We start from the raw sequence: 26,698 nt of genomic DNA on the forward strand, positions 1-26,698 counted from the left end.
TGTGCAGTAACCTGTGAATTGTGGTGATACATTGGTATTCTGTTTATTATTTACTTGTCTGACAGCATTGCTGCTAGTATTAGCATTTAAATATTGGAAACTTATTGTTTAAAAAGGGATCTACTTTCTTTAGTTTCTTTCTCTCATATAATCTTGAGAAATACTAATAAAACGAACAGATGCAACATATGACTAAACAGAATGCTAAACACCCTTCTAATCTTGCGCAAAAGACAGTACAGTAGATCATTTTCAGACCCATTTGGTCAAGAATCGCCAAACACAGTGTTGTTTATTGGTTGTGTTTAAACCAGTAAAAAATTAAGCCTCAGGCTGAAGGTATATGGGTCCAGAAAATTAATGATCTTCAGATGACCTAAAGTGCAGGTCTTAGCATGTTGGTCCCATGTCGACATGGTTTTACTCTGGCTTCCCACCACAGTCACAAGCCACGCATGTTAGGTCAGCTGATGATCCTAAATTAGGCGTGGGTGTGATGGTGAGCGTGAATGTCGCAGTGAGTTAGCCCTGTGATAGGCTGGCACCCTGCAGTAGATTTGCAGCAATGTCTGAAAAAGGTCTTTTTTGCTAATTAACGATGGAAATTCCTGCCTTTAAAACAAACAGGCGATTGCAAGAAACAGTAAAAAAAATACTGAAATGAAATTAATAATGTAAGGACATCCTAAAGATGGTAAACACCGACAACAAATTTTGACGTGTTTTTCAGGAATATCGCTATGTTTGTTTTGTTTAATAATACGTAGTTATATGAGGATTGCACACTCTACATCCATGTCCTATCTCCACAGCACCATTTACCCCCATTTCTCCTTCCAGTGTGCACACAAAACAGACATGTTTTGGTGTTACTCTGTGTTTTTTCAACCGTCACAGCTTGGAGGATAACGGTCTGCTACGATAGAGGTCAAGTGTCTGCTTAATCTCCTCAGAGTTACACTGTCATGAGCCTTTTGTGTCGACAAGCTGCTGCTCAACACACATACTTAAAGCCAATCCGAAACACTGGAAGACTCAGATGACTCAGACCTGTAATTATAGGTGGAAGAAGTCAGGGCAGCAGCGATTACGCTCACTTTGAAGGAAACCAACAGGTTATTATTTTCTGGCATTGCCATATCGTTCTTCCCGTCAGTTAAAAGAGCTGCTGGTATTATCAGTGTGTTTCATACAGTGCTCTGTGTTAAGGTGTGGAGCTGCTGTCATTATTTTAAAAGTGAGAATGTTGCAGGTTTTAAAGGGACCTTGTTGAGGACATAATGAGAAGAAATAAAGCTTTGTTATTCACTGATCATGAACGTAACACTGCAACTAATTTGTCAGCATGCTGCTACACCTGCAGGGCACAGATTACCCTACTGAGGCCAATGTTAGGTTATTTTCATCTGCAGAATACAGCAGTCACTTAGTATTCAAACTACTACAGAAACACTTGTATATAAATTGTGATGGCAGATGCAGATAAGTGATATGTTTTGACTGTGACAGGCTGTTGAGGTTTCTCTTTTTGCTGTTTGTGCTCCAGCTGTCGCAGCAGCAACAGGAAGAGCCTCGGTGTCGGGACGCCGTCGCCTACGCTTTCCCGGCCGCTCTCTCCACTTTCACTCCAAACTGGTAAGACCTGTTTCAGTGTTTTCCAAAATCTCGGCACTGCACCGGCCAGTCAAACCGATGAAAGAATGAACTGTTGCTATAGAAGCGTTTGCTTTGCTTGTTTCCATCTCACCTTACCAGCGTTGAGAAGAAGGATGTTCAGAGTTGTACGACCCCAATCCCAAAAAAGTGCTGCGTAAAATGTATATAAATTCATAATGCAATGATCTGCATTTCTCAAAAACACATTAGAACATAGAAAATATCAGATTTTTAGAGTGAGACATTTTACTGTTTCGTGGCAAAAAATCAGAGCTTATTTTGAATTTGATGGCAGTGACGTATTTTAAAAGAGCTGGGACAGCAGCAACATAAGGCTGGAAAAGTGAGTGGTACTAATATGAAGCAGCTGGAGGAACATTTTGTAACTAATTAGGGTAATTGGCAAGTAACACGATTGGGTATAAAAAGAGCATCTTAAAGTTTCCCTGAAACAAAGATGGGCAGAGGTTCATCATTTGGCAAAAAACGCATCTAGAAATTGTGAAAGAATTTCTTAATAATGTTCCTCAACCTAAAATTACATAGACTTTCAAATATATCATCATCTACAGTACATAATATTGTCAAAAGAGTCAAAGAATCTGGAGAAATTTCTGTGTGTAAGGCAAAGGTAAAAAAATCAATATTAGATTCCTGCGATTTTCTGGCCCTGAGCCAGCACTGCTTTAAAAACAGGCATGATTCTGTCATGGAAATCACTACATGGGCAAAGCCATATGTGAACACGATTGAGAAACAACACTGTCTTCTTTGGGACAAAGCTCATTTAAAATGGTTTGGGCCAAAGTGGAAAGCTGTTTTGTGATCAGATAAATCATAATTTGAAATTATTTTAGAAATCCATGGAAAGGCACCATCAGTCTTAAAAAGTATTAACAAGTTTTAAATCAACGTTTGCTTTCATCCAGAGTACATCTTTCTCCTACAACCACTTGCTTTTCATAGTACAAGAGCTGGGTGCTGAACTGACCGGCCTGCAGTCCAGACCTTTCATCACTTGAAAATATTTTGTGCATCATGAGATGAAAAATACACTGAACAAGAGTCAAGACTGTTGAGCAAACATAATCCTGTATCAGACAAGAACTGGACAACATTGCTCTCCCAAAAGTCCAACAGCTGGTGTTCTCAGTTCCCAGACGGTTTCACACTGTTGTTAAAAGAAGAGCAGATGCTACTGTTACGTTCTTAGTCTAGGCGTGTATTGAACGCAACAAGAAATTGGCCCCACTCACGCACCACCCAAGAAAGAACACAAACAGTAGTATCTTTTAAAGTGCTAAGCAACCATTTATTTGCTTCAGCAGTGAGCATTGCCAAAAATAACAAACACAACTCCCTAAAGGTCCCTAAGCTTTCCTACACAAATGAAAAGCAACCAAAAGTGGTAAATATGGCCCCCTCCAAACTTTTGGTGATGTGTTGCTGCTCAAATTTAAAATGACCTCGTGTTTTTCTTCGATATGTTCCATATCGGCGTGTTTTCTAAGTTCTGTCGTGAAAGACTGCCGACCACTTATTTGTTTGTATTTCAGACTAGTCGACTAGTCTACAAGTCTGAAAAATACTGACTACAACCGTTAATTTTCTACATCAAGTGCTGCAGAACAGCATTTGTTCACCCAGCTGGCATCTGTATTGCTTCCCACCTTAATTATTTTCAGCCTAACATTACAGATAGACAGATGGGGGCTGCTGTTTGCCAGGGTTGAATTCTCGTCTTGTCTTCTAAAAAAAAGAAAAAAAGAAGAATCACTGTTGAGTCTACAAATAACAGAGAACTTAGTGAAGAACTAGTTTTAAGTTGTATCTTTAACACTTTGTTACGAGCTGCCTTGTAAGAAACACAATATGTTCTAATTTCTTTAGATGAATTTATGAAAAATACCAAAGATAACTCAGTTTGAAGGCCATAAAATAGCAATTTTCATGAAATTGTAACCTAGTTAAGGGACAGGAGATACTGAAATGCTTGATTTTGCCCTCCTGCTTTCGAAATCAGCGGCAGATGCTCTAAAGCCCCTGAATGCAATGAAGCAGCAGGAAAAAATAACGTTCGTATCCTCATAACAGCAGTATGTAGCTGTGCTTCCTTTTGAACTCAATCACGCTAAGGATGAGCTAATAATGGAGTGCAGTCGCACTCTAATTGGGCACTCAACACTCGCATGTAAACACACTATGGTCTCTAGTGTACCCAAATCTGCAGACTCAAACAAAGCCAAGCAGGATGAGGCTTCTCCATGAATCGAGAGCCTTAGTAGACTGGAAGCAACATTTGAAAAAGTAATATCAAAATGATATGTTGGACCATTCGTGCTAGTTTTGCACTGATGATAGGTTACTGCATAAACATGATGTTATCTGTTTTCCGTTCCATTTTCTCGTATGTTATTACAGTGCTAACTTTCATTTATGTTTTTATGTCTTTCAGCCGCCAGCAGTCCTTTAGACAGTCCACGAAATGTGTCGACCAGTGCCTTCCTCAACTTTCCATTTGCCCGAAGGTATGTCGGCAATGCTTCTTAAAAATTGTTCCCCTGGAGTTTAGTGTTTGCTTTATTGCCGTTTTTAATCATGCTTGTATTCTGTTGGATGATGGACATTAATCAGCATCACTGCTGTTAAGAGAAAGCCACATGTTGAATGTGGCAGAAATACTGCAATGAAACTTAAAAGTAAAAAGGTCATGTGTCATTCGATTAAAAGTTTGAACCATAAAATCCATCATATTACACTTGTATACAAAGTAAAATCAGCACAACAACAAGTGAGTATTTTTAAAGATATAATTAAAATCAATCGCTTTATGATGTATTTTTGAAGTTCCTGGAACTGGCAACTCTTACAGTGAAGGTTGTTGGGATTGTGCTGGTAGAGGATGATGTCAAGGGTCAACAGTGGTCGAAGTTAATGGTGCTAGCACATCAGTCAAGTCAACTTTAGTCTGGTTTTCCCCTTTTAAGAAGAAGAAACCACCTGTCAAAGTTTTCTTCTTGTTAAAAGAAAGCTTTTCTTTCCCACTACACGTAGGGGGTCGTGTAGTTGTTGGGGTTTCTTACTAATATTTGAGGGTCTTTACATTGTCTCCCCTGACGATATGTCCTCTGAGGCAGCTGTTGATTTGAATTGGTACTATATAAATAAAACTGAATTGAGTTAGGTAGTCGTTTTTTGATCTCTGAATCACCTGGGCCATTGTTTCGCGTTACGTCTTTGTGATTTATTACTGTGAATCCAAATCAGAAAAGTACACACTTAAAAAAATGACTAAAAAAAAAAGCTAACACAGGATCACGGACTTCATAAAAGCAGCGAGAGGAAAACAGCAGAAAGGTGACTGAGGCTGACTCAGCCGGGAGCGCTCCCCACCATCCTTAACGCTGCAGACTCCTCGGCAGGATGAGTGAAGTCAGATGGAGGGTACCCCCCCTTACTCACGCATCATTCAGCCCGGTTCCCATGGCAACATGCTTGTCTCGCTCCAGGCGTGCGTAGCCGACAAGTGAGGCAGTACCTTAAAGACACCCGAGAACAGTCATTAAAAACTTATAAGCAGGTTCAGGTGCTGTGGACTGCTCTGAGAACACATCATAGCTTGCCAACAAAATAACAGGCACTAGGTAAATATTTATTCATTAAATATTTAGATTTCCTCCTGTTGTATAAAAAGCCAGTCAAATTAAAGGTCAGTTAATGTCTTTTAAAAAAAAAAAAATTTCATATACACAGGAATGGCCCTCGACTTATCTTGATAAGCTGAACTTAGACTTGACTCTAAATTCATGCCGATAATAAATTGTTGTGCGATACTTTTCTTATTATCTCATCCTGTGTCATATATCTATTCCTAACCGTCACTGTGCTGCAATAAAATAGACTCACAGCCATGAAGAGAACTCTTTTTGTTACTGCGTGAAGCTCTGGTTGTCCTGTTGTCACCATTTAATGAGACCCTTTAGTGGAAGAAGAGATTCATGAGTATAATCCGTCTGCTGTTGTTGTTTTTGTGGCAGTCAAAGCTTTTTATTAATTTACTAAATCTGTCCCGATCTATTTAACACTATTTGTCAGGGTTGTATGCTTTTTTTCTTAAGGGGGGAAAAAGGCAACGAGTTTCTGCTACGTTATACGACAGACGCCTTTGCAGTATTTTTGTGTGATTTGATAAACTAAAGCGTGTTGATGCTGGTGATTTTCCTTTGGCTCAGGCTAAAACTCTCTGCCTAAGCAGGAAAAGCCCTGCTCTTGAAGTTTGCCACTCAGCCTATGCAGCTGCACTTGATTCTCCATACAATCTGTGTGAAAGTTTAGTGCAGTCCTTGCATCATTTCTCTGCGTGCAAATGCCAAATAACATAAACATACTCCCACCGCCACCCTTTTTTGCAGCTGTACAGTCCAATCTGCAGGTTCGTTCTTTCCAGCTTTGAAGTGAAGGGCTCTTCCTGTTATGTAACACACATCCTCAAATTAATTTAGTTTGCTCTCCACTCTTTGTATCTGGACAAATGAAAAGTGGCAAGGAAGGCAACATTGTCAGTACTAATCCCTCAGCCGAATGCCAGAGGTCACAGGTTCATTTGTGCAAGACTCTTAAAACTCACTGAAACTCACTTCTCTGCTTTTCTCTTTCTTGTTTTCTTTTTTTTCTTGTCCTTCTTTCCGTTGCTGTCGTGATCGCAGCCACTTGGCTCGCGCGGACAGGTAGCTTCTTCTCCAATTCTTGCACCCTGTCTTTATGTCTAAACTTTTCTGTCGTGTGTTTTACACAAAAAATATTTGTCCTTCATAAATTCTTATTGCTTGATTATTGAAATCAAGTGATGAGAGAAAGGGAGGGAGGGAGGGAGAAATGGGCATTTATATTTTTAGATATATATATGTGGGGGGGAAAAGACATAAATTTCATGCTCATGTAGTCACAGGACACCTCCGTTGTCTGTTATGTAACAGGTTTCACATATGAAATGCTATGAAATGCTAACTAATGCCTATGCCGCTGAGGCTTATGTAATGTGCATGTCTGCTTCCCTCAGAGCCGAGGGCCGACGATGGTCCCTGGCGTCCCTCCCTTCGTCTGGCTATGGAACCAATCCGCCGAGCTCCACCGTCTCGGTAAGACACCCGGAAAAATGGCGCCATCGTCCCCCGGTCACAACATGGCAGCCAGGCGATTCTAACACCTCACTCAGCCCAAATAGCACATTGGTTTATGCAATAAGGGACAGTGAATGCCAAGACTGATGATGACAAACCGCTAATTGTTTTCCTCCATCGTCTGCTTCAGTGAGTCATTCTCCAAGTCTGTGGAACTCGGTGTAAGAAGTAACACACACACACAGTCTGCGTGGATGCATATTAATGAGGAGAGGAGGGGAAGGAAATTTAAATAATTTCAGGAACTTTTTATTTTTTTTGACAGCCTTTATTAAAAACACAAAACATCATAACATCACATTAACAGTACACTGAGACATTAGTGTTTGGTAGCTTTAAACAGCATTTTTGAGCAACAGGATGTCACAGTGATTCAACCAGATGTTTTTAAAAGACTGCGAATTGTCTTATTGCAGAATAAAGCCATAATTGTATTTACTGGATGATGTCACCAGACGGCAGTCAGATGAACAGTTCGTAATGGCGGCAGTCTGCCAAGTCTTTGAAAGTCTGCTGTGTGAAGCTCTAATAAGGAGGTTTATTGGGCCGACCCGGGCATAGCCCCAGAGGTCAGTGGGGACAAAAGGGCTCTTCAGTGGCCCCCGCTGCCCTCTTTATACTGAGGCTTTAGAAAGAGACTTCGCAGATGCTGTCCCTCTGGCCCCGTTCTGTTCACGACACATGGACCGCAAAATGAAACAGATTGCCGGCAACAGACACCGTCCCCTATTTTGCTTGAAAAGATGTTACTCTCTGCCTCGGTAGACATGGAAGATGACTGCAAATAATAATAATGCCTCTGTAGGCTTTTGGTTTTTTGGTCACCTAAATTCATATACATTGTGAATTTGGATTTCGGGCAAATCTTCACAGGTACCTGATCTATTTTATGAGAATGCATAAGTGGAATATTCTGATCTGAAAGATGCTATGTGGAATTATTTTAAATCACTGAGTTCATTCGTTATGTCTTTTAAACAATTATAACCTTTCAGTGTGTTGTTTTTCAGCTGGTCTGAAAAGAAACTAGACTCTTATGTTTCATAGCATATCACAGATCTTTCCAGATTCAGTTACTCTCACTGAAGTAGTGCATCCATCCATCCATCCATCAGTATCCAGTTCAGGGTTGCAGGTGGTCTGGAGCCTATTTTAGCTATCATAGTGCAAGAGGCAGGGTACACCTCGGACAGGTCGTCAGTCTGTTGTAGAGCCTGTAAAATACAAAGAATAAAGATTGTCCAAGCAGAAAATCACAGTACTGCAAAGGAAAAGAGCACCTTCTCATGGGAGAGCAGGGTTTGAAACCCGAGTGAAGCCAGAACGCAGCACATGCGTAGGCCTGTGCTTGCCTAGTAAGACGAGCTTAGCTTTAATTTTATTTTTTCCCCTTCGATGATCCTTTAAGTCAGGCTCACAATGCAGACCAATTTCAGTTTGCTGTTGTCCTTTGCTTTGCCCGACTTGCCTGAACCTGTTTGTGATCTTCAGTCTTAGCAGCCTACCTTGTTGAGTGATGCCACCTGAAAAGCAGACCGGCAAATTGCAACATTAGTTGTTTTTCTTCTTTTGCGAAAGCAGCCCGCAGTGGTTACAGGGCCGATGCTGCGTATTGCAACATGTAAAGCTGGCTTAGCTTGCACTTACTAATCGTGAACACAGCAGCAAATCTTTGCCAGTTTGGGAAGCTGTTGGGCTTTTGTAGTGTTGAGGTGAAGATCCTTTCTCGGGGATTTTCAGTCTTAAGTCATTTTTGAGTTCATTTAAATATTTTCCCACTCTTTAGAAGCACTGCACAAGATGATGGGTCGGAAGTAAAGATTTGGATACTTTAACATTTATTCAAATGTCAAAACAAGTAGCTCAGAAGGGCTGAAGAGATACTGCTCGTTGTTTTGGTTAAATCAGCCTCAAAAGAAGCTCAGTATTAAATGTGAAAATAGATGTATTTTTCTTATTTGATGGATTCCAAGAAACTTGATTCTTTTCATCTGAACGCAGAGTTTTCAGCGGGAGAAACTTAAGCTCATGACAATTTGCATATTAATGATGATGAAACTGACCTCACGACCCATTGTTAGTCAATGGTGCCAGTTTCGGTCACTATGTAGTGTTTATAAGGTTGGGGAAACCTGCAGTCAGCTGCAAGTCACTTGGCTGAGTGATAAAACGTTTCTCCCACTGAAACCGCAACATGTAGATGAACAGAATCAACTTTCTGGGGTTTGTTTACCTTGATGATTGAACATCCTTCAAGACATTTGATTAATTTCTTTCTGTGTGCGCAGTCCTCCTCCTCGTCCCAGGAGCGTCTCCACCAGCTTCCCTACCAGCCGACACAAGACGAGCCTCACTTCATCTTCAAGCACTTCCGCAGCACAGACAGCATAACAGACGAGGACGGACGGCCCTCGCCGGTGGTACGACCGCGGTCTCGGAGCCTCAGGTGGATAATTGACACAGAACTGAACAAACTAAAAAAACGTGCAATTAAACTTTGTTTAGGGTAGCCATTTTTAGTTATTTATTCAGTTACTGAAAACATAAAGTGTAAAGTAATGACAGGATCACTATTTTAAGACGACCTTCTGACACCGACGGAAGGATCCACACGGAGATGGGAGAACCTCTCACAGCCTCCTGTCTGTTTTGTTCAGATTGTTTCTTGTTCTACCATCAAATTAAAAACATGTAATGTTTCACACAGATTAAATGCAGTAATCCGTCCGAAAGGATTAACTACCTACATTTCAGATTAACTTTGGACAGCGACTACAGAACACGAGCGCTGTTGTATCATTTATAGACTGTCAGATTTGAAGACGCCTTCAAGCGCCAGTTTTGGCACCTCAGCTGCCTCCGATTGATCGCACATGCCCGTTGGCCGGCAGGCAGGTGGAGATCTGACTGCAAAGCGGTGCGTTTTTGACAACTTTTGTCTGTTGGCTCTGCTCCGTGCTGTTTGTGCAGTGCCTGAGTGCTCTGTGTTCTGGCACCATGGTGTGCCGCGCGTGGGCGTGCTAGCTAACAGAGCGCCTCGGGGATCATCGTCTCATAGCTGCTGAACTGTAGTCGAGGGTGGTGGGTGTCTGATGCGGCGAACTGCAGCGAGCTTTGCAGCAGTGTGTGTTGGGCAGAAGCCATCCAGTAAAACAGAGGCGTCTTTTATGACAAGAAGAAGAAAAAAAAGACTCTGGGAGTCTGTTTGCAAGTGATAGGTTTTCCCTCCATCTGTTCTGTTTGAAGCTTCATCAAGCAAGATTTCTCTGTAAAAATACACCTTCCCTTTGGCCTCAATGCTGGAGTGGTGCTGCAGCGAGTGACTAATTATTTGATGTCGATGATTCACACAGTTTTGGCTAGAAGAAACCTCTGCTGCTGCCGGTACGGAAGCATCTTAAAGTGAAACATCAAAACCTGACAGTGAAATCCACCTTGATTGGAGCTTAAGCAGCTTAAGAGCCACCAAACCTGAATGTTGTCTCGCAGGCTGACATCAAAAGTATCGTTGATGCTGACCTCAAAACCCTCGTTCAGTCACACTCAGGCTATTAGTTAAGAGCCGACGTGTGTGTGTTGGTTGGATTGAACTAAACTGACTGCTGGCCATTTCGAGGGAACTGCGATGGCCTCGATGACATAACCACTCTTCATCGCCATTTAATAGCTTAGAAGAGAAATGCAATGAACTGAGTAGTAGTAATAATAATAAATGTCTCTGTGTTGATCAGTTGCAATGTACTAATTTGTTGTGTTTTGCTTTTTCGTAGCCCGGGCCGATCAAGTGTTTCCTTTGATAATGAGATAGTCATGATGAACCATGTTTACAGAGAACGTTTTCCAAAGGTACGTACAGGATATCTGTAACTTTGCATTCTCAACGAAGACATATTCAAACCAGAAACACACTTTGCATTTCTCCTGTTGTTGTGTGGAGCGTCCTGAAGCCTTTTTGGGTTTTGTTTCAATAAGGAGAAATGCTTTTAAACAAGCTTTTAAAGCCCACTTTTCAACATTTGGAGAAATTCTTTTTAATTTGCTGTAGAGAGAGGTTAAAAAATGATTATCAGTGCTCGTTTAATTGTTCTAACTCTGTGTTTGTGTGCTCCCTGCAGGCCACAGCCCAGATGGAGGAGCGCTTGTTGGAGATTGTCACACATTACTCTCCAGACAGCTCCCTCCGGCTGGCTGACGGGGTGTTGGGCTTCATCCAGCACCAGTTGGTGGAGCTGGTCAGAGACTGTCTGGATAAGTCCCAGAACGGCCTGGTTACCTCTCGTTACTTTGTTGAGCTGCAGGAGAAGCTAGACAAGCTGCTACACGAGGTGAGAATCCCTCAATCTGACATAGGGTGCATCTGAAAGGCATCCACACTGCTGAGGTGTATCTTCTAGGAAGCTGAGGGGTAACTGGCCACCACCAGTATTTTGTCATTAATTAACTGAATCCATTTTGGAACAAAGCTGTCACATGACAAAATGTGGAACAAGTAAAGACCTGTGAATGCTTTCCAGTTACACTGGAGGTTTTGCAGGACTGATGAGAGAAGCGGTGCAGGCCAAATGCTCTCTCTGGTTTTAAGCAGCAGCTGATGAACTGATGCTGAACTCTTTAATTCGGGTGTGATGACGTTTTGAAAGAGGATTGATCGAGCCCCGGTGAAATGTGCAATCAGGCATGCCTCTCCAGTGATAGCCAACGGCACACACAATAGATCTCTTAGTGGAAATTTTCAGTGATGCTGAGAGGCACTTTTGTCACAGGTCTTATGCATGTTGTGTTAGTTTCTATAGCAACCTCTTCCCGTGTTTCTCTGCGTGCTTTCAGACAGCAGGCACGGCTAACTCTCTGTACTTCCAGCTGAACTGATAAGTCTGTTCCCGCACAGTGGAGCAAATGTCATATATTTACGCACACACACGCACGACTTGATTTGTGTGCCAAGGCCACTTTGTTAAAAAGGGCAACAGTTTTTTCCAGAAAGTTTTCTCTGGGTCTTTGTCATGCAGTATATGCAGGGGGCCCTGTGACAGGCTGGGGACATGTCCAAGGGGTGTCCCGCGTCTCACCCTGTGACAGCTGCGCAGGCTCCAGCCCTCCACGTGGATACACGGCTGCGGTGTTGCCTGAAAAGTGACACATTTTTTATTAATTTGTTATAAAAATCTTGTACATTACAGGAAGCAATGCACAAAAAGTAGCTTTGTGAAAGAAACACCTGAACAGTGCTCTGGACTAGATTAGAGGTTAGAGATTAGATGAAACTTTATTAATCCCTCGGGTGTGTTCCTCCGGGAAATTCAGTTTCCAGTAGCACAGCACCGGCAGAAGTTGCATGTTACAGATACAATAAAGGGGAATGAGAGCAAGGATATAAACATAAAGACTATAGCCTATTTTAGTAACAATTATTAATAATCATTCACTGCTCTCTATTTCCCATATCTGGACTTCTTCGGGTTTGTGATTGTGCTCTGGTCCCATCATAACAATTACAAACTATGCTTAAACTGCATTTAATGCTTTATTGGCTGTGGGGTACAAAATGTTTTTCTAGTCTATTTGTCCTTGATTTTATTATCTTGCCTGATGAGAGCACTTTACACTAATTATAATTTGGGTGTGATGAGTCATGCAAAATTTTGGGGGCTTTTCTGAGACAGCGGGTGTTTGAAGTTCCTGCAGTAAGGAAACGATTTCCTGGACGACCTTTTTGAACCACCCGGAGAGCTTTCCAGTTTGCCAAAAAAACGTGTTGTAGTAGTAGCAATTTTATTGATTACATTTGATTACATGTAAATTCAAGAAGAAGACAAAAACATAAAAATGATACCTTAAGGCAGTGAAAACAAAATAAAAACAACAAACAACAACAAAGCAACAACACCTGTAAGGCTGGGTGAATGAAAAGGTTTTAAGTCTGTTTTTGAATTTGTACACAGTTGTAATTGATCTCAGGTCAGCAGGCAGCTTGTTCCAAAGAACAGGACCACAGTAGCTGAAAGCACCTTCAGCACATTTACATCTGATTCTGACAACAGTTAAAGAATCCTGAGAGGGCTGACCAGGTGCTAGACAGTAGGATTTCTGTCCGGCATAGAAGGAGGTCATAGGGCACAGTAACAAAAACACTTTTTGATAGCATCATTAATTATCTGATGAAGATATTCCTCTTCATTCCGGGAAATACGTAAAACTTTTACCATTTACCCCCATTTAGGCCTGTTCTGGGCTAACTGTTGATCCTCTGATTCTGTGTCAGAGCCTCCCCTTTCAGCTCAGCTGTTAAGTAGCAAAAATAATGTCTGTTTATTGGCTAAATATTTTTGTGTACATTTGTCTTAAAATCCACTTTTCTTTGTCTTCTCATCGATCTGTTCTTTTGTTCGTCAGTGTTGATCACGAGGAACTGTGGGGATACTGCACTTTGTACGGTATAGCAGTACTCACTGTAAATATGGATAGCACTAGGCAGTGATTTCAGGCACAGACATGGCCTGTATCACAGTTACGTACAACAGAAAAGCTTTAACAAGAGTTTAGAGCAGGCAGGAGAAAGCCTGTGACCGTAAGGTTTGAGTAACTGCTGTCTTTCTTAACTTACACATTACTACACTCACTACCAGAAGGTTAAAATATAATCCACACAAACCTAAGTGTAGACAGAAATGACGATCACAGCCACAGGAAGCTTGGCAGATTGTGAAAGAGTATCTCATGTTTCAGAAATGCTGGTAGACAGGTGTAGTAGCAACATTTCCTTTAGGGCCACTTTCTTGAGTCTGTATCCTCATATTTGACAGGTGGCTGAGATTAGTAATAGTCTTGTTGTGCAGGAAGCTTCAATTAGCTCTCATATGACTGGATCACAAATACACAGTGTGCTGTGCTGCTGTATCGTCACCAGAACAGGGTGTTTCTCTGTTATTATAGAAGAAACTGAAAATGACTCACGAAGACTCCGCCCACCCACCGCGGATTATTCTGATAATTGCTCTTCGTTTGAAGTGGCGTCATTTCTGATGTAATTCTATCAGGCGGCACCTGTTTTCATGTTTTTGTTAAAGCCCTATCCACTTCCTTAGAATTTTATATTTATTTTTATTTCACTGTTTCCCCATAAAGCAGTGCTCTTGTATTTCTCTTTTTTTTATAGCTTTTTTTTCAGGGGTGGATGAAATGGTGCTAATAGTGATAAACTGTACTTGCCTGTTGGATCAGTTAGGGTTCCCTTAGACATACAGTGGGGCAAAAAAGTATTTAGTCAGCCACCGATTGTGCAAGTTCCCCCACTTAAAATGATGACAGAGGTCAGTAATTTGCACCAGAGGTACACTTCAACTGTGAGAGACAGAATGTGAAAAAAAAAATCCATGAATCCACATGGTAGGATTTGTAAAGAATTTATTCGTAAATTAGGGTGGAAAATAAGTATTTGGTCACCTCAAACAAGGAAAATCTCTGGCTCTCACAGACCTGTAACGTCGTCTGTAAGAAGCTTTTCTGTCCCCCACTCGTTACCTGTATGAATGGCACCTGTTTGAACTCATCATCTGTATAAAAGACACCTGTCCACAGCCTCAAACAGTCAGACTCCAAACTCCGCCATGGCCAAGACCAAAGAGCTTTCGAAGGACACCAGGAAAAGTATTGTAGACCTGCACCAGACTGGGAAGAGTGAATCTACAATAGGCAAGTAGCTTGGTGTGAAAAAATCAACTGTGGGAGCAATCATCAGAAAATGGAAGACATACAAGACCACTGATAATCTCCCTCGATCTGGGGCTCCACGCAAGATCTCATCCCATGGGGTCAAAATGATCATGAGAACGGTGAGCAAAGATCCCAGAACCACACGGGGGGACCTGGTGAATGACCTGCAGAGAGCTGGGACCAAAGTAACAAAGGTCACCATCAGTAACACACTACAACGGCAGGGAATCAAATCCCGCAGTGCCAGACGTGTTCCGCTGCTGAAGCCAGTGCATGTCCAGGCCCGTCTGAAGTTTGCCAGAGAGCACATGGATGATACAGCAGAGGATTGGGAGAATGTCATGTGGTCAGATGAAACCAAAGTAGAACTTTTTGGTATAAACTCAACTCGTCGTGTTTGGAGGAAGAAGAATACTGAGTTGCATCCCAAGAACACCATACCTACTGTGAAGCATGGGGGTGGAAACATCATGCTATGGGGCTGTTTTTCTGCCAAGGGGACAGGACGACTGATCCGTGTTAAGGACAGAATGAATGGGGCCATGTATCGTGAGATTTTGAGCCAAAACCTCCTTCCATCAGTGAGAACTTTGAAGATGAAACGAGGCTGGGTCTTCCAACATGACAATGATCCAAAACACACCGCCCGGGCAACAAAGGAGTGGCTCCGTAAGAAGCATTTGAAAGTCCTGGAGTGGCCTAGCCAGTCTCCAGACCTCAACCCCATAGAAAATCTGTGGCGGGAGTTGAAAGTCCGTGTTGCTCGGCGACAGCCCCAAAACATCACTGCTCTCGAGAAGATCTGCATGGAGGAATGGGCCAAAATACCAGCTACTGTGTGTGCAAACCTGGTAAAGACCTATAGTAAACGTTTGACCTCTGTTATTGCCAACAAAGGTTATGTTACAAAGTACTGAGTTGTATTTTTGTTATTGACCAAATACTTATTTTCCACCCTGATTTACGAATAAATTCTTTACAAATCCTACCATGTGGATTCATGGATTTTTTTTTCACATTCTGTCTCTCACAGTTGAAGTGTACCTCTGGTGCAAATTACTGACCTCTGTCATCATTTTAGGTGGGGGAACTTGCACAATCGGTGGCTGACTAAATACTTTTTTGCCCCACTGTATAATCCCTGATGATCCTTTTGGCACATGCAGTTTCTCAATATTAAATGACAGTGACACAGTATTTGCTTTTGTGCACCTCCACGGTGGATTAAAAGCACAGAGATCAAGTTGTGACTAAAATGTAGACGCTCGTTCAGCGATTTTAACATTTTTAAATTAAAGCCATTTTAATCACAGTCGCCTCATGTTCACACAAATAACTGGTCAAACTTTATCGTAAATGTAAGCCATGTTTTTGCCGCTCAGACCCAAACCGTCTGCAGTCCCTCTCTGAAACTGGAAATCTGTTGAGTTGAGTCTCCTGATGGCTCCTTGTTTTTTCCAGGCCTACGAGCGCTCTGAAAGTGAAGAGGTAACCGTCATCACCCAGCTAGTCAGAAAGATCCTCATCATAATCTCTCGACCGGCTCGGCTCCTTGAATGTCTGGTAAGCTACCTAAATTTGTCAATCGAATACCAAGTTTGTCATCTCCAACAATCAGCCATTTATTAACACAAATCTGATCTGAGTCGGCAACCTTACCCCGACAGCTCTGCGCATAGCTTTGTTTAGGATTTTTAGTAGTAAATCAAATGGCATCTTGGATGTTTCCCGACACTCTGCATTAATTACACTGCTGTTGGATGCTGGTGACAGGAGTTTGATCCAGAAGAGTTTTACCACCTACTCGAAGCGGCAGAAGGCCACGCCAAAGTCGGCCAGGGAATCAAGACCGACATCCCGCGGTACATCATCAGCCAGCTGGGCCTCACACGCGACCCGTTAGAAGGTAAATTTAATCAGTTATCGAGCGAAGCCTGTGATGTGGCTCATATGTGATGTTTTTTTTAAAGCCTGTTTCAGACATGGGTTAAGTAACATGCTGCCCCGAGTAGGTGATTATTATTATTATGCTTTATGATACTGCAACAAATACACAGTCCTGACTTAGATGAAGAGCAGACTGCATTTTTAAGTGATCGGTGCAGAAATGTTGGAAACCCAAATTAAAGCCTCTTCTTCTTTTATTTCTAGACATGGTACAGCTTGAACAGTATGATGCCAGTCCCTCGCCCTCAGCGTCAGTGTCAGTGGAAACAGATGCTTCTGTGGAGGTGAACTGACTAATTCAATAAGTTCAAATAATATTACAGACTCAGGCTGAGCTTTATTCAACCATTTGACATGTTAGAAATTAAACACAGCATCTTAGGTCTCAGTATATGCAGCGTGCTATTAAACAATAGCTAAAACAGTATAAATAACTAGAATAAATACAAAAACCAAGTATTGAAATATGCTAAAATTCAAATAATGGATCTTAATAAATGTACAGTATTGGACAGTGTGTGTCAGGGAAGAGTTCACACTGCCGCTGTTCCCTGCTGTACATTTATTAGGAGCCATTATTTATATTTTAGTGTGTTTATACTGGGAGAGGAGATGATTTAATTTTGAGTGCTCAGGTAAAGTAGAATCAGTCCATTTACCAAAGATGAAAAGTGCACACGCTTCTTCAGATCTGCCCACCGTGCTGTGCTGAATGTGTTTAAAGAGGATCAGGAAACGGTGACTCTTTTTATTGTGAAAGGATGCCAAAAATATTTAAAATCAATGTTATTTTGGTTAAGTAGATTGCAGGTGTAATTAGTATTTGGAGTAGTAGTTGGCTTTTAATCTGCAATCAGCATTAATCACAGCATTGCTTCTGTCTGCTTATTTAATTTTTCACATGGGCGTAAACAGCCACAGAATAAGAGCCCACAGACGCTGACTCCAACTCGAAGGAAACCTCTTGAGAGTGATTTTGAGACCATCAAACTCATAAGTAACGGAGCTTATGGGTAAGAGCACAAGTCTGTTTAACTGCATTTCACTGCTTCATCTTAGAAATGATGTTTGTTTGTTTGCGACACTTTGTTTATTTGCAAAGTGTCGCAAAGCTAAGATGAAAGATTAAATGGTGTCAGGAAGCGGAAAATACATTTAGTTGGAAGTAGTTTTTATTGTTGTTATTCTGATGCAGTTTGCCTCAATTTCAACCTTTTTTTGTGCACGTTTTTGTGAGCCACTGTGACTGTGCCTTTTACCCGTTTCCAGGTAATTGAGCTAATGAGGTTTGTTTGGTTTTTGGCAGGGCGGTGTATCTGGTTCGCCACAAGGAGACCCGTCAGCGCTTTGCCATGAAAAAGATAAACCGTCAGAACCTGGTGCTGAGGAACCAGATCCAGCAGGCGTTTGTGGAGCGGGACATCCTAACTTTTGCTGAGAACCCCTTTGTTGTCTCCATGTTCTGCTCGTTTGAGACACGACGTCACCTCTGCATGGTCATGGAGTATGTAGAAGGTAAAGAAGGGAGAGGCTGCGGGGGCTGTTACAGTTTTATGTCTCTAACATTTTAGCTTAGCTTAAACAAGACCCGGTTTCAGTGAGTGCCAATGCAGAGAGTCTGAGAATAAAAGTCTGTGCATTACTGCCTCGGACAGTTGGTGTGTTAGGATCACTGCTGTTACTGGGATTTTAGTTGTTTTTTAAGGTGTTCTGTTCTTTTAAGGTGGAGATTGTGCCAACCTGCTGAAAAACATGGGCCCACTGCCTGTGGAAATGTCCAGGATGTATTTTGCTGAGACGGTCCTGGCTCTGGAGTACCTTCACAACTACGGCATCGTGCATCGGGATCTTAAACCTGACAAGTAAGGACATCTCCAACATCACCTTCACTCAGCTCTTCCGTCTTGCTTTTCTTGCTTTCATTAGGATCCGTTGACATAGTTGGGTCTGTGAGCGGGCACATGTAGAGTCTTGATTTTTCTGTAATTCAGCCCTTATCCTCATTTTCTTGACAAATTGTAAAATGCGCCGCTTACACTGACGTCTTCTTTCCCCCAACAGTTTGTTGATTACATCTATGGGCCACATCAAGCTGACTGACTTTGGTCTCTCTAAAATCGGCCTGATGAACATGACGACCAACCTGTATGAAGGTCACATAGAGAAAGACACAAGAGAGTTTGTTGACAAGCAGGTGAGACAACTTCAGGTGTAAGAGATGAATCACCTGTCACTTTTGGACAGCAGTGATTGTAGAGGCACTTGATCCAAACTGATGTTTGCTGGTTTACTTCCTCAGGTGTGTGGGACTCCAGAGTACATTGCCCCAGAGGTGATCCTCAGACAGGGCTATGGGAAGCCAGTGGACTGGTGGGCGATGGGGATCATCCTTTATGAATTTCTGGTCGGCTGCGTCCCGTTTTTTGGAGACACTCCCGAAGAGCTTTTTGGACAAGTTGTCAGTGGTACGTCTTGAAATGAATGAATTCTCTACTTAAAAATCGAGCATCAGGTTTAAAAAATAGAATCACAGCATAGAATAGCCACTGAGATCAAATCTTTATGTTAAACTAGTTTCTTTTTCCTTTTATTTGAATTGAAAACACAAGCAGTGACGTAGGCACAGAAGTCTACAACTTTGCTTCACTCTCAGAATCTTAACCACATCAGTCCTGGGCAAGCTTATGCTTTGGCAAACACAAACATTCTGACTTGCTGTTTAATGTCTTTGTAAGACTGTAAATTTGGTTTTAATTAATATTTAATTTTGTACTTTTATTTATTATCTTCTCTGATTGTCAGATGAAATCATTTGGCCTGAAGGAGAGGATGCCTTACCTGTTGATGCACAGGATTTGATCACCCGCCTGCTGAGGCAGAACCCTTTGGACCGGCTGGGAACAGGTAATGCTGATAAATTACAGCAGGGATCTTTTATACAGGTCTGTACAGCTAAATCAGAAAAACAAGGTTTATAGCAAGGGGGACATTACATTTTAATAATTTTAAAAAAGTGAAACTAAGAATGAAGTAAACATGTTTGCAAGAGGAGTTTCACCCTGATCCTAATCCAGTGTTTAACTGAATGTTTTTAGGTGGAGCCTCAGAGGTGAAGCAGCACCCCTTCTTCTTGGGGCTGGACTGGAACGGACTCCTCCGACAGAAAGCCGAGTTCATCCCTCAGCTGGAGGCCGAGGATGATACCAGCTACTTTGACAGTGAGTTCCTGCTGAGTCTCTTTGTGGTTTATTTTTCTGTGTAATCTTGACTTCACATGGTAGTGAGAGCAAAACGTTGTCCATAATTGTGGGTGTTGGAGATGGGATGCAGGTTAAATTTAGCTGGAATATAATACGGGCGAGCTAAGATAAAACTGCAGAGTGATGAGTTTTTCTCGGGATTATACCATGAAGTTTGACATTCTCTTAAATGAGAGCATCTTCCCTTTTTGCCATATTCAGCTCGTTTGGATCGCTATCATCATTTGGCCTCTGACGAAGACGACGAAACTAACGACGAAGAGTCTTCCTTGGAAATCCGACAGTTTGCTTCCTGGTCTCATCGCTTCAGCAAGGTAAAGACCGCTGCAGTAAGAATCTGCTGTAAGAGTGCCAAAAAATTTGAAAAGTCAGATCTTAACTGACACCTTTTCACCTGTTTGTCATCAAGGTTTACAGCAGCACAGAACACCTGGCAACACCGTCCAACCTGAGTTTCTCCTCCGACCGCAGCCACAGCGAGGACAAAGAGGACCACGGGGATGCGGCAGGGCTCGGAGCCTCGCCAAGCCCAGCAGATGGCAGTGCTGAGCACAGGCAGTCTGGACGCATGGCCAGGTAAACAGAAGATGTGGACACCTGCTATTCCTCTTTATTCTTGTTTCTTTTTCGTATTTTTGCACGTTTCATAGTATTCATAATATAATAAACAGGTGGCTGAGTTTGTGGGTCTGCATGAAAACAGATCCTCAATCAGCTGATCTATGAGTTCAACATTTTTTTGTGTGCTTTTACTGTTTTTAGTCTTCGCCCCCGGGCCTCCTCCAGTTCCTCCCAGTCTGACAGAAGCACCAGTCCTCTGGTAATGAGCAGCACTCACAGCCTGGAGACGATGCCCCGGTTTGCCCTCTCCACTGATGATGAAGGTAAATCCACTTTTTTTAATTTTAACACATCTCTTCATAACACGTCCAGGTGCTTCTGCCAGAAACATTCACACTTAACACCTTCTGTCCGCAGCAGAGGTGGTGGTGTCAAATCTTCGGCGGATCAGGATTCGCAGCAACAGTACCGGCGGGAAGCAGTCATCCCCTAAGGACACGGCAGGCCCTCGGCGCTTCGGTAACCAGCTGGAGACGCCAGACAGGCAGAGGGTTCCCTGCGGAGGAAAGGTTCCCAAGTCTGCCTCTGTCTCAGCCCTGTCTCTCATCATCACTACAGGTGCAGAAGGTTATCATAACTACTTTAAATCCAGCAGAATCAGTTTGGTTTTTATTGCTCCGCTTTGACAGAGAGCCTCTGCAGATATAGTCTAAACATGTAATCCATAGACAGCAGTTTTTGTTTCTAATTGTGGAATTAAAACTGGCCTTCTAATTTGAGTCATAAAATGTGAGATTATGAGTCTATTCATCTCTAAACTGTGTGTTTGTTTCAGACGATTCACCCAGTGGCCTCCACCCCGGTCCCATCTCCCCACGCTCACTGTCTTCCAACCCCTCATCCCGCGACTCGTCCCCAAACCGGGATCTGTCATTCAGCCCCGGCAGCCTGAGGCCACCAATCATCATCCACACCTCAGGGAAGAAGTTCGGCTTCACCCTGCAGGCCATCCGTGTGTACATGGGCGACAGCGACGTCTACACCGTGCATCACATGGTGTCGGTAGGTTTTAACCACAAGCCTTAAAACAGATCAAAGATCTGAAACCTGTGTTTGTAAACTGTAGCGTGTTCCAAATATTTTGCTTTGCTTTGGTGATCCAAAACTAGAAGGTAGTGATATAAAAAGGTTGTTATGTAATGCTCAGTTTGAAACTCACTCACTTCACCATCGCAACAGAGTGTGGAGGAGGGCAGCCCGGCTCACCAGGCAGGCCTCTGCACTGGAGACCTCATCACCCACGTGAACGGAGAGTCTGTCCAAGGCCTGGTCCACACAGAGATGATCGAACTGCTGCTGAAGGTACAGCTCGGAGCTGCGTGGCACTTGAACTTTGCTTTTTAAGTTGCTTCTGTGTTGAAAGGTCTGTAAAAATTCTTTCATTCTCACGAAACGTGCAGAGCGGCAACAAGGTGGCCCTTCAGACCATAGCGCTCGAGAACACTTCTATTAAAGTCGGTCCTGCACGAAAGACCAAACACAAAGGGAAGATGGCTCGCCGCAGCAAGAAGAGCAAGAGGAGAGATAATTATGACAGGTGAGCATCTGACTGGGTTCTGGGTTTCTTTTTTTTCTCTCTCTCTGTCTTTGCAGCTCTGCTGTGTTACTCATCATCTGTTTACTCTGGGAGGCTCTTTCTCCTTCAAGTGTAAGCTACAACAGTGAATTATATATCGTCCCTTCTAGGCGACGGACCATCTTTAAGAAGCTGTCCAAGCAGAGCACAGTGATGCACTGCAGTCGCAGCTTCTCCTCAGGTCTTCATCACTCTGTTTCCTCCAGTGAGAGTCTTCCAGGCTCCCCGACCCACAGCCTCTCCCCGGGGCCCTCCACACCCTGCCGGAGCCCCGCACCTGACCATCAGGGCCACGGTAATTAAGGAAATGTAGTCATTTGAGATTCTGCAGGTACACTGAAGGTCTTATAATACCCAGATGGCTGCCCCTCCCTCAGCCTAAAGGATCCTTCCTGTTAAAAGGGGGTTTTTCCTTCCCACTGTTGCCAAAGTGCTTTGTGAAAGGCAGTCGTCTGATTGTTGAGGTTTCTCTGTATTTTTGTGGGGTCTTTACCTTAAAATATTAAACACCTTGAGGTGACTGTTATTGTGATTTGGTGCTACATAAATAAAACTGAACTGAAATAGAATTGAAATTTAAAAGTGTTGTTTGCCCTGCTGCAAACTGCAGCTTGTAGTGTGAGTATTTCAACAGTCCTGCCTCTACTTTCCAGAGAATAACTCACCACAGAGTACGTCGCCTTGCTCCAGCTCTCCAAGCTCTCCCGCCACACACAGCCGGCCCATCACGCTCGGCCTGGGCTCTAAACTCAGCCCGCAACGCTACAGCAAAGTGGGCCGCCGCAAATCCACCAGCAACATCCCCCCCTCGCCTCTGGCCTGCAGCAGCTCCTCATCCTCTAATCAGCCGCTTTCCCCACAGCGCTCGCCCTCTCCTCTGCCAGGCTTCGCCAAAAACCTTCACACATACCACGGAAAAACCCTGTCTCCCCCCACCATCGTTAGGCATGTCGTCCGGCCACGCAGTGCAGAGCCGCCTCGTTCACCGTTGCTTAAGAGGGTGCAGTCAGCGGAGAAACTGTCTGGAGTATATCACGCTGACAAGAAGTCAAAAGCCCCCCGCAGGCACACGCTGGAAGTGCCGTTTTACGGTGAGGCTGACCTGCTGGGCGACTCAGAGATGGACGCAGCCTGTGGCATCGCTTACATTGGGGTTGACCACAGCAGACTTGGGCCGTACATTAGCAGCCAAAGGATTGAACGATCAGAGCAGCTGGTTGTGATGCGGAAGCTGAACCTGTCAGAGCGGAGAGACTCCTTTAAGAAGCAGGAGGCAGTGCAGGAAGTGAGCTTCGACGAGCCAGAGGAGAAAAGCAGCAGTAATGCAGCGGGGAGCAGCACACCTCCAGGGGCTCAAACGCAGCACAGAGCGGCCTGGACTGTGACACGACCCCAAAGCAGTCAGGACATCGAGATGGACGTCCCCGTGGTGAGGAGGTTCACGCTTGTGCCGCAGATAGCTGTGCAGGGCTCTACGGAGAGCGAGGAGCAAGACGAGTGGGAGCCGTGTTCAGATGGAGAGGACTCTGGTGAGAAGCCCGAGGTGGAGGTGGACGTCACAGCATCTCCGCGGGAACAAACAGGATGTCTTCTCACCAACATGAGCTGCAGGCAGGGAGCAGAAACCACTTCCACGGGTCCTAAAATTGCACCAGAGAAGACACCAGAGTGCAGAGAGCAAACACAAAAAGGGCACCTGAGAAAGTGACAGCTCGCCGTTGTACTCCTAAAACCTGCTCTTGTCTTTCAAGGGTGACGAAGATGTTAAGTCATTCTCAAAGTTGTCGGGCTGAAAGAGCGGGAGAAACTTTTACTTGAATTTTGTTTTGTAAAAAAAACAGTTGCCTTCAGGCATCGCTGACCTTTCTGGTCTTATTTATTACATTTCATGATGCGTTTGTAACAGGGGAAAAGAAAGAAGTTCTCATGGGTTGACCAGCCAAGGCTCAACATTTTTGTATCCATAAAATGTGGTTTTATGTCTTCTGAATGGATTGTTTTCTAAAAAAACAAACAAAAGTTGTCTATTTTTTAAATAAATTCTGGTACAGAGTAGAAGTGTTAATGCTGCGTAAAACTGTTGGACCAAAAGGTACGAGGAGTCAAGGTCGCTTTTTTTTTCTTCTTCAGTGTCTGTGTGTGTTTGTAGTACTGCTGTAGGTCTTCCTGAACCTAAAACGATCTCTGGTTCACACTGTGAGCAACATGACTGACACGTCATTGGATCTATCTCTGCAGCTGATGGCTACAGTACTGCATGGATTTGTATTGATGCATCCTTTAGAAGGAGTAAAACTGAAGCTACTACGCTCAAACTAGAATGCAGGGGAGAAAAACAACTGTTAATAAAACGGTCGTATCAAAGAAGAGGCTCTGAAGATGTTTGGTCCATGTTTCCTTGATGGCTTTATCCCTTCATGTACTTTAATCTTGCACAGCTTGTTGTGTTGGTCATGTTCCTCACAGTGTGAATTCACGGGAACGGCATTGTTTTTTTTTTTTTATTCTTGCTGAGAATAATGTTGCAAACGCGGTGAGACACTACCCACCTTTGTCTTCTCTTATGAAGATACGGAGCCGAAGGGTTTTTATGTGCCATGGCATCTTGTGCAATGTCCTCTAAGCCATATCATTGAAGGCAGAAATGTTACTTGTAATTTTCAGTCACTAGGAAGATTTGTTTGGGGTTTTTGTTTGTTCGTTTCCACTGCTATTGTGGAAAAAGACGCCGAGCCTGAAGCTCCGGATGATCCACGTCCACCTTTCTGTGTGCTGTGAGTTTATCAGTCGAACTCTTTGATCGGGCGCGTTCATCTCACAGCACGCCGTTTTACTTCAGAACATGGAAGGGAGCGTTTAAAACACTCATTTTATTTGACTTTCGTTTTTTGGCCAGGTTTCCTTACTTACTCTGACACGTGTTGGACTTTTGCAAGCACAAGTACGTACAAGTGCGTTATGGGGTTGTTGTTGTTTTCACCTTTTCCAGAAGCTGTAGCGTTTTTCCATTTTAATCATTATTTTTTCCCACATGTGCATGTGAAAGAGACCATCCGTAAACGCCCTGGTCCTACTTCATGTGCTGTGCAGTGCTGTTTACATCCAAAGGGGAAAAGTGCACTAATGACATTTAGACATAAGTTTTTTGTAACCGAATGTGAAAGGTAAACTGAGATAAACATATTTACAGTGAAATCAGGGCTTCTTTGAACAAGTGTTTTTGGTTTTTTGTCTTTGTATTGTGCAAATTTTGATGTATATTTTGGTAACAAGAGTGTGTATAATTCCAAGTGTACTGAAGGACATAATATGCACGAAGACAATTTCTGGCAAGAGGGAGTTTTTGGGAATTCTGTCTTTTAAATTCAGGCAGTATTTGACAGCTGCACAGACTGGCTGCACATCACATTTTCTCCACAACAGACATGACGTTTGGAGAGTTGTCGTCCTCTTTGTAAGTGGCTGTTCCTGGCTTTTGTACTAACTTTACTCTGAGTCTTCTCTTTCTAAACAGCTGTTGTGTTACTTCAACCCCTCTTCTTCCTTAAAAACCATAGAAGGGAAAAAAAAAACCTTAAATCTTGTGATGAAAACCTTACGGGATGATGTTGTTGTGTTAGTGACGCAAACAGACGGACCACTCAGTTATTTTTGCAGTCTGACAGAATTGTTTACAATGAACAAACATGCTGTGTACTGTACAAACATTTTATATTCTGTGGCTGTACACGATGAAACTATCCTCTTTGATACTCGCAAAGGAAACGACATTCATAGAAGCTGCATATCCGTTTGTTTTTTATGTTTAGTTTTAAAGACACTGTTCTTAATGAGTAGTTTGGCACCAAGCTCAGAAGCATTTTCGATATTTGCATGTACCTGCAGAACGAGATCATTGGGACTTGTTGTTCAGACTTCAAAAAGAAGCTTTAAATATTAATTAATTGGAGGTGGGGGAAAAGGGATGGATGGAAACATGCATATTTGTTCTTATGTGCATGAGAAAAATGCTTTACACCAAAAGTAAAAGTGTTAAAGATGAGTAATAAAATATATATTTACATTAGAGGTTTCTTTTTGCATACAGGAAAAGCCAATTTAAATATGTAAACATGATGAGGGATAATGTTTTGGTTGCTTTTTAATAACCTTGTATGTGTTAAAAAAAAATTCTTTGCTGAAGTCCACCACAGGGATTTTTCAGCCTCTGTTGAGCGTACTCTTAAAGAACAAGTTTGGCAGGTCAAAGTGTCGTACAAGTGCATTTGTTCTCCTGTGGACTCTTCTGTCCAGTGCATGCTGCATGAGACAAGCACACAGCTGTAATACTTGACTGCATGGTATACCGGCGATGTCGCCCTCTACTGTGTTTTCTTGTGCAACAAATAAACTTTGTATTTCCCTTTGATTCTTCTCTGAGTGTTGCGTACAGTTATCTGCCTTATTGTTACATTGATGTACCAGATCAGACCATTCAAATCCTTTTCATCAGTATAGGTGTTGTAATTCTACAAGCAACCATTCCACTGTATCACTATATAAATACTTCATCAATAGACAAATGTGATGAAGCAAAATTACACTGTGAAGGTTATTAAGGCTTCCCTTTAAGGCAGGTGTCTCAAACGTAAGGGCCAGGGTCTAGAATTGGACTCTGATCCAGCTCACAGATCACTTTGGAAAATCTGAAGGAGGCCATAAATTCTGGACTTTGAATTTTTTCACAAGTTTTACAACTTTACCTA

The 26,698-nt window shown here is 42.8% G+C and overlaps 1 protein-coding gene across 6 annotated transcripts in view; it reads left to right on the top strand.

Annotated features, from left to right (window-relative positions):
* mast3b (microtubule associated serine/threonine kinase 3b) overlaps positions 1–26,361 on the top strand; it is a 37,493-nt gene extending 11,132 nt beyond the window's left edge. For 2 of the 6 annotated variants that reach the window (XM_026194228.1, XM_026194231.1), the window contains 26 exons: positions 1,547–1,635; positions 4,112–4,184; positions 6,363–6,383; positions 6,716–6,794; positions 9,125–9,282; positions 10,607–10,682; positions 10,952–11,161; positions 16,011–16,112; positions 16,323–16,455; positions 16,701–16,780; positions 17,412–17,509; positions 17,803–18,011; positions 18,220–18,358; positions 18,558–18,690; positions 18,796–18,961; positions 19,299–19,400; positions 19,592–19,714; positions 19,958–20,070; positions 20,166–20,332; positions 20,519–20,640; positions 20,735–20,935; positions 21,153–21,379; positions 21,557–21,679; positions 21,778–21,914; positions 22,064–22,248; positions 22,607–26,361. In XM_026194228.1, coding sequence (XP_026050013.1) covers positions 1,547–1,635; positions 4,112–4,184; positions 6,363–6,383; positions 6,716–6,794; positions 9,125–9,282; positions 10,607–10,682; positions 10,952–11,161; positions 16,011–16,112; positions 16,323–16,455; positions 16,701–16,780; positions 17,412–17,509; positions 17,803–18,011; positions 18,220–18,358; positions 18,558–18,690; positions 18,796–18,961; positions 19,299–19,400; positions 19,592–19,714; positions 19,958–20,070; positions 20,166–20,332; positions 20,519–20,640; positions 20,735–20,935; positions 21,153–21,379; positions 21,557–21,679; positions 21,778–21,914; positions 22,064–22,248; positions 22,607–23,661 — 4,321 coding nt within the window. In that variant the 3' untranslated portion in view covers positions 23,662–26,361. The remainder of the gene's footprint in view (positions 1–1,546; positions 1,636–4,111; positions 4,185–6,362; positions 6,384–6,715; positions 6,795–9,124; positions 9,283–10,606; positions 10,683–10,951; positions 11,162–16,010; positions 16,113–16,322; positions 16,456–16,700; positions 16,781–17,411; positions 17,510–17,802; positions 18,012–18,219; positions 18,359–18,557; positions 18,691–18,795; positions 18,962–19,298; positions 19,401–19,591; positions 19,715–19,957; positions 20,071–20,165; positions 20,333–20,518; positions 20,641–20,734; positions 20,936–21,152; positions 21,380–21,556; positions 21,680–21,777; positions 21,915–22,063; positions 22,249–22,606) is intronic. The other 4 variants (XM_026194229.1, XM_026194233.1, XM_026194230.1 and 1 more) reach the window with 2 other exon arrangements.
* The last annotated feature ends 337 nt before the right edge of the window (positions 26,362–26,698 follow it).

This window comes from Astatotilapia calliptera, chromosome 15 (assembly GCF_900246225.1).
Source record: "Astatotilapia calliptera chromosome 15, fAstCal1.2, whole genome shotgun sequence".
In the NCBI taxonomy this organism is placed as follows: Eukaryota; Metazoa; Chordata; class Actinopteri; order Cichliformes; family Cichlidae; genus Astatotilapia; species Astatotilapia calliptera.